General features: G+C 41.3%; 1 protein-coding gene across 8 annotated transcripts in view; it reads left to right on the top strand.

The window, feature by feature from the left end:
* The first annotated feature begins 4,417 nt into the window (after positions 1–4,417).
* LOC309843729 (ATP-binding cassette sub-family C member 2-like) overlaps positions 4,418–11,730 on the top strand; it is a 90,445-nt gene continuing 83,132 nt past the window's right edge. For 4 of the 8 annotated variants that reach the window (XM_082689421.1, XM_082689419.1, XM_082689420.1 and 1 more), the window contains exons 1-2: positions 4,727–4,912; positions 10,291–10,352. In XM_082689421.1, coding sequence (XP_082545547.1) covers positions 4,841–4,912; positions 10,291–10,352 — 134 coding nt within the window. In that variant the 5' untranslated portion in view covers positions 4,727–4,840. Of the gene's footprint in view, positions 4,530–4,670; positions 4,913–5,424; positions 5,557–10,290; positions 10,353–11,730 lie in introns of those variants that run through there. The other 4 variants (XM_082689418.1, XM_082689416.1, XM_082689423.1 and 1 more) reach the window with 4 other exon arrangements.

The following is an 11,730-nucleotide window of genomic DNA, read 5'->3' as shown; positions in this document are numbered from 1 at the left end:
TATGTCTCGCATTTTGTGAGATGAACTTCAAAGTTCCCACAAAGCACTTCAGCTGCATTCTGAAGTACGAGGGTAGCTTCAAGGAAAAACACTTATACAGTAGTTTGAGCTGAAGCTGGATTGGCCACTATTTGATGCAACACCGTTTTCACATGAAGGAAGGACGGAAGACAAACTATGGCTATTCAGACTTGGATGTCTGGCAGTTTGCTCAAGACAAAATAAAGCGATTCTGCCATTTCAAGGAATGTAACTAATAGTGTTTGTTGCCAATGAAAAATTCAAGGTTTTTAGAGAAAGTTACATTTTAAGACTACCAGTATCCAGCATTTCGAGCTTGACAGCTTTCCAATACTTAAAGAATTTTTTGATGACATTGGTGGTGTTATCAATAAACTTTTTTTGATTTTACATAATGATAAGTGTCAACATTTGGAAGATACTCATTACTCTGGGAACCAATATAACCAAATGACCAATACATCATGCTACAAAATCATACAGTTACAAAATGCTCATTCAAAATGCAAGACGAAAAAAAAAAAAAAAGGCAAGACAGACCAATGAATTTAAATGTAGCACAGAAGGTTTACTGATAGGGTTTTGGCTTCTACACTGCAACTAACTTTTAAGAAACTAACAGAGTTTTGTTGTTATAGCTAAGAAAAATAAATACCCAGAACTACCTGAAAAGCCACAAATTAACCCACCTCTTCTAACTACATATGCGTGGGAAGCCAGATTTTCTTCATCTTCTTCGATCAAAAGCATATATTGCAATAGATTGGATGCAGAAGCCAGTATGAGAGTTCCACCATCTTTTACCAAACCAGACATTAAAATGTAAAACAATGTCAGTAGTCTCAGAAAAAATTTTTGTTCTTTAAATATAGCTATTTTTCATAAGTAATCTATCATTAATGAAAACATGTAATGGGTTTATTATTATCTTTAAATAAATTAATAAATAAATAAGCTAAAAATCTCATTTTAATTTTTAATATAGTGAATATCCATCAAGATACTCCATATACACAAAAGTTAGTTACATACCCAGTAATTTTGAAGAATGTAAAGGGTTCCTGAGTCCAGAAAGTTTAAGTTAGATCTCTTGATCTAGGAGAAAGTCATACAGTCCTCAGAGAAGTAGTCCTCCCAGCACTGACCGTGGGAGCAAAGAGCTGGACTTAGCCTACATCTCGTTCACTAGGTGACTAGATAAGTCATAATCATCGTAATAATTCGTTCAATATTCACCATGTGCTCATGCTGTTCTAAGTGCTTTACTTAGTACATGATTAAATTGTGTCATCTTCACAACAAATCTATGAAGAAGGCATCTCTATCACTTCCATTTTATGGATGGGAAAGTGAGGCCTGAGAAGTTAAATGACTCGCTGTTAAATGGTGGAGCTGAACTTCAACCCGAAGTCTAACCTCAGAGTCTATGTGCTTAACCACATTCAAGTTCCTATAAACTGTGCTATTTGCATAGAAAAAAGTACCACAGAGAATTCAGGAACAATAGCGAGTACTGCATGACCTCACATGAGTAGATCTCTACAAATAACAAATTAATAAGTAAGGGGGGGGGGGAAGGAATTGTACTGTAATGACTTCTAGGAAAATGCCATTTGTATACTTTTGTGCCACTCCAGATAAATGACCTATGGTGGGTAATAAAGGGATTGGAAATCAAGTCAGTGGGGAAATAAAAAGAAAACAAAATAAAATAAAAATGGTGTTTCATGGGGTGCCTGGGTGGCTCAGTCACTGGGTGTCTCCCTTCAGCTCGGGTCATGGTTCCAGGGTCCTGGGATCGAGCCTTCATTGGGCTCCCTGCTTGGCAGGAAGCCTGCTGTTCCCTCTCCCACTCCCCCTGCTTGTGTTCTGTCTCTTGCTGTGTTTCTCTCTGTCAAATAAATAAATATATCTTAAAAAAAAAAAAAAGAAAAATGGTGCTTCACAAAAGGATGGTAGTATGCCATGAACTGAAAAGTACTGTTAATTGTATTTTTAATACCAAGGTTAACAAGAACAATGAAAATAAAGTCCACTGCAGACCCTACCCCCCATAAAAACACAACCTACAGTTGTCTTGAGGAAAAGAATTCTTTGCTTTCTGCCATGGTGACAACCGTTTGCTCCTTTAACAATGGGAAAGAGGCAGCTCTTTCTTTCAGCCTTATTCTAATCAGTCTCAGAGGTTCGGACCCTGATCTGTGAAGCCCTCAATAAGAAAAGGATGAGCTGAGCGCCTGCAGAGCTTGTAAAGTTGAACAGAATCCCCGGGAGGAAAAGAATCCTCAAGACTGGCCCATCTGGGTGGCTCAGCCAGTTAAGCGTCTGCCTTTGGCTGAGGTTATGATCCCAGGGTCCTGGGATGGAGCCTTGCATTGGGCTCTGCTTCTCTCTCCCTCTGCTGCTCTTCCTGCTTTTGTGCTCCCCCTCTCTATCAAATAAATAAATAAAATCTTTTAAAAAATCCTCAAAATGAACCTAGAAAAGGGAACTGTGACATAAAACATGCTCCACCGTTACTAAACCCAATGCCCTTTTATTCCATCTCTCCATGATTTTTTTTTCCCCCCTGAGGAGGAAATATTTATTTCACAATCCAGCTAGTGTGAGAATTCAGTGATAGAATGCTAATTTTGCAGCAGTGTTTTGCCTGGGTCAAGGTCATTGATTTTATACTTTCTGTTGCCTAGGCAAATCTGAATATTTTACTGTTTTTTCACTGAGGCAATGAAAATGGTCATTCCTTTCTTGAAAACCCTCGTGTCTACCATCTCATTAGCACAGTCTTACCTCGAGCCTTCTTCAAAATGGACAAATTTAAAATAGAATTCTGTGGGGGTTCCCAGAGATTTTTTCCCCCAATTCCTTTGAGTGGAGACTTCATCATTCCAGGTCCCCAATACACCTGTAGCTCTCTCTCACCTTTACTAAATTACCTTGGGGATCTCTATCTCTTCCCACTGATTTGTGAATTGTGTGTCTATACAGAGACTGTGTGGAAATCTGTCCGCTTTTGGTTGCCAGAACACCAGCCTTTTCTGAGTGGACTGATTCCAAGAAGAGGAAGGGAAACATTGTTGAATTTAAAGCCTGAGCTATTTTTAGGCCTCTTCTTCCTGGCTTCCTCTTTCAAGGCACAGGTTCCAAGTTGCTTCTTTCCTTGTATCTGAAAAGCAAGGACTAACTGCACAAGATCTTGTGTTTTCCACACGGAATCCACACCGTGAGCATTTGAAAAGTACAGATGGAGAAGGGACCTCTCAGGCTGCGGCTGCTGAATATGAAATGTCCCCAGATTGCACTGGAGTTGGTGCAAAGTTCTGGAAGAAGTGAGAAAAAGTTTCTAAACCCCAAGCTGCAACCTCAATTCTTTACAGACAGGTTTGTTTTAAACTAAAATCTACAACTTCCTTTTTGCATCGGGCCAGACCAATACGGTCTAGAGAGGACGAAAGCCCAATAAACTGCATTATAAACATCCCCCAGAACTTTAATTCTCTGATGAATCATTTAGTCTAATCCTTTCATGGAAGTTGTCTCGTTCCTCACAGTTAGACTCATTCTGTGGGCAAACCCAAACTTCATTCGGGTACCATCTTTGGGCCTTTTTCTCCAGGAAACAGGCTTTCTTCAATCCTAAATCTCCATTCTTTCCATGTACCTCTAACATGAATTTCAAGAAGCAGACAGAATCTGCTTAGTCCTGAAATGTAATTACCCATCCTTGTGAAATTATCACATTGTCTTAACTTTATCTCCTTATTCAGAATTTCTAAAATTACTCCCTCTTGGGATGCCTGGCTGGCTCAATCTTGCATGCCAGTTTTGATTTCAGGATCAGGAGTTCAAGCCCCATGTGGGGGTGGGGAGAGCCTACTTAAAAAAAAAAAATTAAATAACAAATAAATAAATAAATAAACATAAATAATTCCTGTTGCTTCAGGTTCTAAGTTAACTGAAACAAAATATTTTCTCAGACCAATGACACAACTCAGGGATCAGCGTATCTTCCTCAAACTATTGTATACATCAGTACTTCTTTGTACAAGGTTCACGGTTCGTCAAGTTATTAAAACTCAAAATGCCATCCTTAATATTCATATTCCCTTCTTTGTGTCATGTTTCTCGGTTAGCCCTTTGCTGATTCTAGTTACTACTTAGCTTTTCATTTATTATGTTGCTTTATAATTAATTTGAAGAGTAAAATATAGATTTCATATACTGCCATGGTTTTCAAATAAGGGGAGTATTTCCTTTGTTTCTAATTTTAAAGTCATCGCAATGAAATTCGCTCCATAAAGTTCTACTGCCACCTGTTGTCCTTAACAGTTTTTGGTCCGGGACCGCTGTAATAACGCTATTGACAAACATCCGGGAGACACGCGCTTCGTGCTTCGATCGTAAAGAAACATTTTCCTAGCAGCGCAGTCCTGCAAATCGAGGTGTGGAGAGCTACGGGGTCAAGTGCAAACTGCCCCAGCCGCAGAGATCTTCGTACTCTACAGAAGGTCCCGCCTTTGCACCTTCCTCCCCTTCCCCGCATCCCCTCTCCGCCCGACCCCTCACCCCCGAACCCTCCCCCAGCTCCCCCCTCCCCCCTCTCCCCTCCCCCCTGCCCCACCTCGTCCCGGCCCCGCGCGGAACCGCCCGCCCCCGCCCCACCCAGGGCGCGCCCGCCGGAAGGGCCGGCTCGGGGCGGGGCGGCTGCCAACTAGGTCTGGCCGAGTGCGCGCGTCCTGCCCACTTCGGGGCGCCGCGGCGACGGACCCCCGCGCCTCCGTGCCTCCCTCCGCCTCCCGTCGCCGGGCGCCCGCGCACCATGTTTTCCTGCCCGCGGAGGTGGGGCGCCGGCAGCGGCTACGAGCGGGTCCCCGCGGGGCCCGAGGCGCAGGTACTGCTCGTTGGTCCCGGAGGGAGAGGCGGGCGCTCGTCGCCGCTGCGGGTGGGGAGACGGAGGCCGCCCGTTGGCACGCGGCCCGGGGCACGGATGGCTTCGAGCCGCGTGTTCGCAGCAGTCGCCACCCACAGAGACGGACGGACGCGCGCGCAGTCGGGGGAGCTGACGCCGGTCCCCGGGACCCGGGAGATCGGAGCCGTCCAGATCTCCGTCCAGGTGGCGGCGGGAGGAGAAAGGGGCCTCTTTGGAGGGGGGACAACTGCCCGGTCACCAGAAACGAGAGCGCGTGAGAAGAGCGTGCATGGCCCTGGCGTCACCGAAGGCGGAGAGGCTGGGGTGGCGCTCCACGGGCGGTGGCACCGCGGGGGCGATGCGGGATCAGTAACCCCGAGGACCGACAGGTGTTAACCCCGGGGTGTTGGGAGACGAGACGGGGCAGTCCAGAAACGGCGGGCCCTTGACGGTGCCTTGCTCTGCCCTCGTGACGACACGTGCTTCTTCCGCAGGGGAAGTCACATGCCGGGACAGTCGTACCGGGCGACGGTCCCTGCCGCGGTGTGTTCCAGCACTGTCCCTAACCCAAGTTCCACTGGCTTTGCTTTTCACTACGAGACAAAGCCTTAGAAATAGACCCTTCTGTAAGTAGCTCTGTAATTCTAAAAAGGACAAAAAAAAAAAAAAATCAGGTTCAGGGGAACTTGCTTTAATCCTCGTTCTTGTTAGTGACTCCAAGTGTCAAATAAATATGACAGCATTCTTCTAAGTACCTATAAAATGAAACTATAAATGTCTTTAAAAGTAAAGCGAATTATATGTAAAGTCGATAAAATATAGATGCTGAATAAATCCTTTGAAAATGTGAAAGAGCTCCACCAGGACAGTATTCCTTTTTTTTTTTTTTTCTTTCTTTCTTTCCCGCTTTCTTTCCCTCTTTCTTCCTCTCTTTCTCTTCTTTTCTTTCTTTCTTTCTTTTTTTTCTTTTTTATTTTTTTTTAACTTTATAAGAGAGATGGCAGGCTTAAGCAGAGAAACGGGTTTAATATCATTGGTACAACTACAGAGGTGGCCGCCAAAGGCACTGAATCACAAACTTGTAGGGTGGAAAATTATAAAACTCAAACAAATTTCTCACCCAAAATTGCAGTTCTTCCTGTAGGATTTCAATATCATTTATATACTTGATTATTAATTCAACCTGGCTAGCTATCCACTTAGACAGGATTGAAAATACTAGTTTTATTTTATTTTTTAAAAGATTTTATTTATTTATTTACTTGACAGATCACACATAGGCAGAGAGGCAGGGGGGGTGGGGGGGCAGGCTCCCCGCTGAGTAGAGGGGCTAATGTGGGGCTGGATCCCGAGACCTTGAGATTATGACCCAGCCAAAGGCAGAGGCTTTAACCCACTGAGCCACCCAGGTGCCTGAAAATACTAGTTTTTAATTACATTTTCTTTTTGGTATCTCTGTGATGCCAAATTAAAAAAAAAAAAAAAAGAGTTGATGGCTTCAAAGCCTATGGAAGACCTTATATGATTACCTTTCATTGATGAGACCTTATGTTTTGACATAATAGATCTCAGACAGAAATCCCCTCTACTTATAATCTAAGAACATGACCCTCTGGTAGTTTCTAGCCCTGGCACAGTGACTTATGATTAGAATACTAATAAATACTTGTGATTGGTGGGCAGCCATTCATTCATTCGCCTGCAAAATATGTTTAGCTAGGCTCTAGGCTAAAACTGAAAATATAAAGGTAAATCAAATATAGTTTTCTGTCTTCTGGAAGAACTAAATCTAGCAAGAGAGAAGCACTTGTCAGGAAAGGATTCCATAGTCAGGAAAGAGGGAGGGTAAATTCAGTAAAGACAGCTGTGAAGAGCCCCTTTAAATCCTCCCTGAGGAATATGTTGAGATTGCTGTGGTAACCCAGAACAAGAATATAAGCCTTGAAGGCTGGGATTGGGTGGAAAGGAATTACCAAAAGCAATAAATCTTTTCCCTTTCCAAAGGCAATGGATCTTAAATAGGATGAAAGTACAAGTGAGAATTAGCCAGAAGTGAAGTAGAAGGATGTGGACAGGAGGAAAGGTATCTCTAAGTAGCAGCAGCCTGTAACAGAGTTGAGAGTATGGAATTATGACTGGAAGATGGAATGGGCTAACTGCATTAGATCCAGTCTCTCGAACTTCCTTAAGTTTCTTAAACTCTGGGCCTTAGTTTCCTCTCCTGTAAAATGGGGTTGACAAAAATAGTTTCACCACAAAGACATGTTATATACATATTTTTAAAAAGATTTTATTTGAGAGGAGAGAGAGAGGCAGCAGGCATGAGCAGGGGGGAGAGGCAGAGGGAGAAGCAGGTTCCCCACTGAGCTGGGAGCCTGATGAGGCTTGATCCCGGGACCTGAGCCAAAGGCAGTGCTTCACCGACTAAGCCACCTGGTCACCCCACAAAGACATGTTGTATTTAATGAGGTAATATACTTTGTACAGAATCCGGCACATACTAAGTGATTAAGAAACATAAATTTTTGATTTCTGGGTGTTTTCCCTTCTCCATGAGGCTGTCCTTCACTTCCCCTAACTTCCTCCACCAATCCCAGAACTCTGTCCAGTGCCCACAAAGGAAGCTCCTGAAGTTAGGGGTTACGAGCTATTGTGAGATGCAGTAGTCACACAAATCATTTCGTCCTGGGACCACATCTCAAGGTTGAACCCAAGGAAGACTGAAAGCAAAACACTTCACTAATCCTGGACCCTGGCTATGCTGTGGTCTCATGGCCCCAAATTCCTCTTCCTCCTTCTCTGTCAAAACCCAGAAATAACAGGACCTCCATTCACATGAAAATCGTCCTTAAGTCAGCAATGGTAAGGTGTGTTTATGGGATTCCTGCTATACACTCAGTGGTAAAAAAAAAAAAATACAACAGAAAAGGAGAGGGTTTAGGAAGCAAAGGTCTGTAGTGGGCTTGGGGCAACAAGGGAATTGGGAAACATTTGAGGTCAGTTAGATCTGCAGACCAGAAGTGCTGTCACAGTGAAAATAGTGAGTTAGAAGGATTGAGAAATGTTTAATGGAGAAGATAGGAGTACATTAGAACACTGAAAGATACTCTTAGAATTGTCCTGTTTGCTTTTCTACATAGAAGTTACTCTGTAGCCAAGTATCAGTAATGAACTCAGTGAGACCCATGCTAAGAATTCAGTATTTATTGAAAAGTCATTTGTGTGTTCTTGGAGCTTGATAAGGCATATTCCCGTCACCAGATATTTTACCTGTCCACTGTAATTTTTTTCTGGGAGGTAAATTTGAAATTTATTGTGATAAGTTCAGTGTAAGATGCCTGGCCCACATCTAAGGAGGCTATTTACCAAAGAACTCAAAGGGCCTCCTATGAGATGCTTTCATACGGGAAAAGGGGCCAAGAGGGAATGTTAAGTCAAATACTGAGGTTTGGGACTGTTAAAATAACCCTCTCTAGTAGCTTTGCTAGATGTGGTACTGAAAACAACTACTTTTTTTTACTTAGCTCCTGAGTCTTTGGATCAGTTGGGTCATGACCTGGTTTGGGTCAGCTTTGCTGGTCTCTGCTGAACTCTTTTAGGCACCATAGTCCACTGGAAAGCTGGCTGGTGACAGGATCATCTAGGACTAATTTACTCATGTGTCTGGCTCTTTCCAAGCCAGGATGACAGATTGTCATATGAGCATATCATGTCTTTTCTGTGGGGTCTCTCATCCTCTAGCGGGTCAGCTTGGGATCAGACACATGGTGACGCTCAGGGTTCAGGCTTAGAATTGGAGCTCTCTTGGTGTCACTCTTGTGGCATTTTTTTTTTAATTTTTTTTTTTTTAATTTACTTGACAGACAGAGATCACAAGTGGGCAGAGAGGCAGGCAGAGAGAGAGGAAGGAAAGCAGGCTCCCTGCTGAGCAGAGAGCCCGATGCGGGGCTCAATCCCAGAACCCTGGGATCATGATCTGAGCCGAAAGCAGAGGCTTTAACCCATTGAGCCACCCAGGCGCCCCTCTTGTGGCATTTTCATGATCAAAATTGTTCAGGGAGTGGAGAATAGAGTTTACCTCTTGATGGTAAAAGCTGCTAAGGATTTGTAGCCATTTGCAGTCTGCCACAGAAATACACATGTTTTGGGGGTGAATCAGATCTTCACATTGGTGGTAAATTATCAGATTGGCAACTCCCTGTGAAATAAAACGTGACTTGTGGGTTAATTCAAGAACTTTCAAAACATTTTCCACAATATGTGCATTTATTTTCCAAATAATATGTTTGGTAATAGTAGTGATGATCACATTAGAGTTCACATGTATGAGTGGTTATTTGAGGCCCCGGTTTTACATCTGTCATTTCATTTACTCCTTGCAACAATAATACAAGGACAGATAGCAGTTGAGTAAATTATTTGTAGTATATCATTTGCTGTAACTCAGGGAACAGATATGGAGTGAATAATGTTTTCTGCTCCCTACTCAGGACATTTTGCTGTATAGGATGGAATTTTGTTGTACACATTCCTTCTAGGACAATAATTTTTCAAAACATAGTTAATATTTTATGTATGAAATCAGAACTGGATTAGAGAGGATCGGTGCTAAAATTGTCAAATATGGGACAGTTTCTAAAAAATGAACTTTACTGTAGTGATCAGTTCTCACTTTTTAAAATACAGGCATTGGTTCCGACTCTAAAAACATAAAATGATTACTTTTGAGGCCTTCTTTTTAAGCCCTTCTTTTTGTTGAACTCAGCAGGTGAACAGAAAAAATTTTCAGGTAATGTTACAAACTCCCAAAATAATATGTAATTGTGATAAATAGATGTTTATGTATTTATATCTTTATACTAAAATATGTAATTTAAGCACACAGAAGTGAGCCAAATGCCTATTATACTCTCTTATTTTTATATTTTTAGAAAATGAGACAAAACTTCTTTAATTTAGTGATTAAAATGTTTTAAATTTAGCTTATATATAGATACTAAATTATGTATATATACATATGCATAAACATACATATATACACAGTCATAGAAATTCAAGGAGATATATGTACAGAGTGTGAGAATGAGAAGTAGAAATTTCAGAAATGTTTTTTTTTTCTACATGGTTTCTTGTTATGTAAACAGAGTCATAATGATAATGTTGGTAGAAATCTTAAAATGTCTCTAGTCCAACTACCATTCTAATAATTTTATTCCTTAAGGATTATAATATCAACATTCTTGAAGCTGTTGGTAGTTGAAATTATTTCATGTTTACTTTTCCACCTATTGATGAAGATATATCAAATTTAAAGTAAAGACATATTCTTCATGCACTACTTGTTATATTTTTCTTTTTAGAAATGCAACCCAGAGAAAAATGCTTCATTCTTCAGCAGGATGACATATTCCTGGTTTAGCAGGTAGGAATTTTACTATTTCGTTTGTAGCATACCATCCTGAGGAAGATTCCAAGGAAAATGACACCTAAATGTTATTTCTCTAATCTAAGCATGAATATTTTTATAAAATTTGTTTGTAAAGACTTTTTTTTCTCATTTTATTACAGATAAATGCTAGATAATAACATGCTAAGTAGTTCCACAGATAAGATTGCAATATTCCTGCAATATATCTGTCCCTGTATAATATCTATAACCCTGTTAGCACTATGGAAGGAGAAAAATCTAATTTTGTTTTTTTAAGGTTCTATTTATTTATTTGAGAGAGACAAAGAAAGAGAGCACATGAGCAAGCAGAGGGAGGGGCAGACGGAGAGGGATGGGCAAAGAATCTCGCCGACTCCATGTGGAGCTCATGGGTAGGGTATGTCTCACAACCCTGAGATCATGACCTGAGCCAACACTGAGAGTCAGGTGCTTAACTGACTGGACCACCCAGGCGTCCCAGAAATTTGAATTTATTTTTAACATCCAGTATATATGTATGTATAATTTCACTTAATTCTCCCCCAAGTTTTTTTTTTTTAAAGATTTTATTTATTTATTTGACAGATAGAGATCACAAGCAGACAGAGAGGCAGGCAGAGAGGGGAAGCAGGCTCCCTGCTGAGCAGAGAGTCCGATGCGGGGCTCGATCCTAGAACCCTGAGATCATGACCTGAGCTGAAGGCAGAGGCTTAACCCACTGAGCCACCCAGGCGTTTCTCTCCCCCAAGTCTTATGAGATAGGCATTTACATATGAGAAAATTGAATATTGAAGCTTAGGAAGAGGAAGTAACTTGTCCATTGATATCCAAGAAGAAGTACACCAACTTGGTGCTGGAAGTCAGTTTTTGAGTCCATGTTTCATGCTTTTCTTTTCACTTTGATAGTCTACTCTTTACTAGGAATGCTGCCATACACACACACACACACACACACACACACACTACTATTAAAACACATACACAGTCATTGTTATAAGACATATATTGTGGTTTACCTCACAGAACAATTCATCTATAATGTGTGATGAGGGTTTTAACACAGAATTAAATCATAGTAAAAGAGAATTGAGTTTTCCAACTTTATAAATTCAGAAGCTTTCTTTAGAGGTGTAGTTCTTTCCCCCATAACAGAAAGGTAATGATACGTGAAACCAAATTTATTATCTTAACCTTATGCCCCTTGCTTTACAGTTGGTAGAAACAAAATTGCCCAATATGATCTATAAATATGCTCTCAAGAGTAGATGAATGCTTAAAAAAAAAAAAAAAGAAAAGAAAAGGTTGATTGTGGGCTGGATGCTCTGCATTATGCTAACCTCTAAAAATGCAGAACTAGGTGCCCTAGTTCCTA

The sequence above is a fragment of the Mustela nivalis genome (assembly GCF_964662115.1).
Source record: "Mustela nivalis genome assembly, chromosome: 1".
NCBI classification, from domain to species: domain Eukaryota; kingdom Metazoa; phylum Chordata; class Mammalia; order Carnivora; family Mustelidae; genus Mustela; species Mustela nivalis.
Note: the sequence above shows the minus strand (reverse complement) of the source record. Positions and strands in the feature narration are given on the sequence as shown.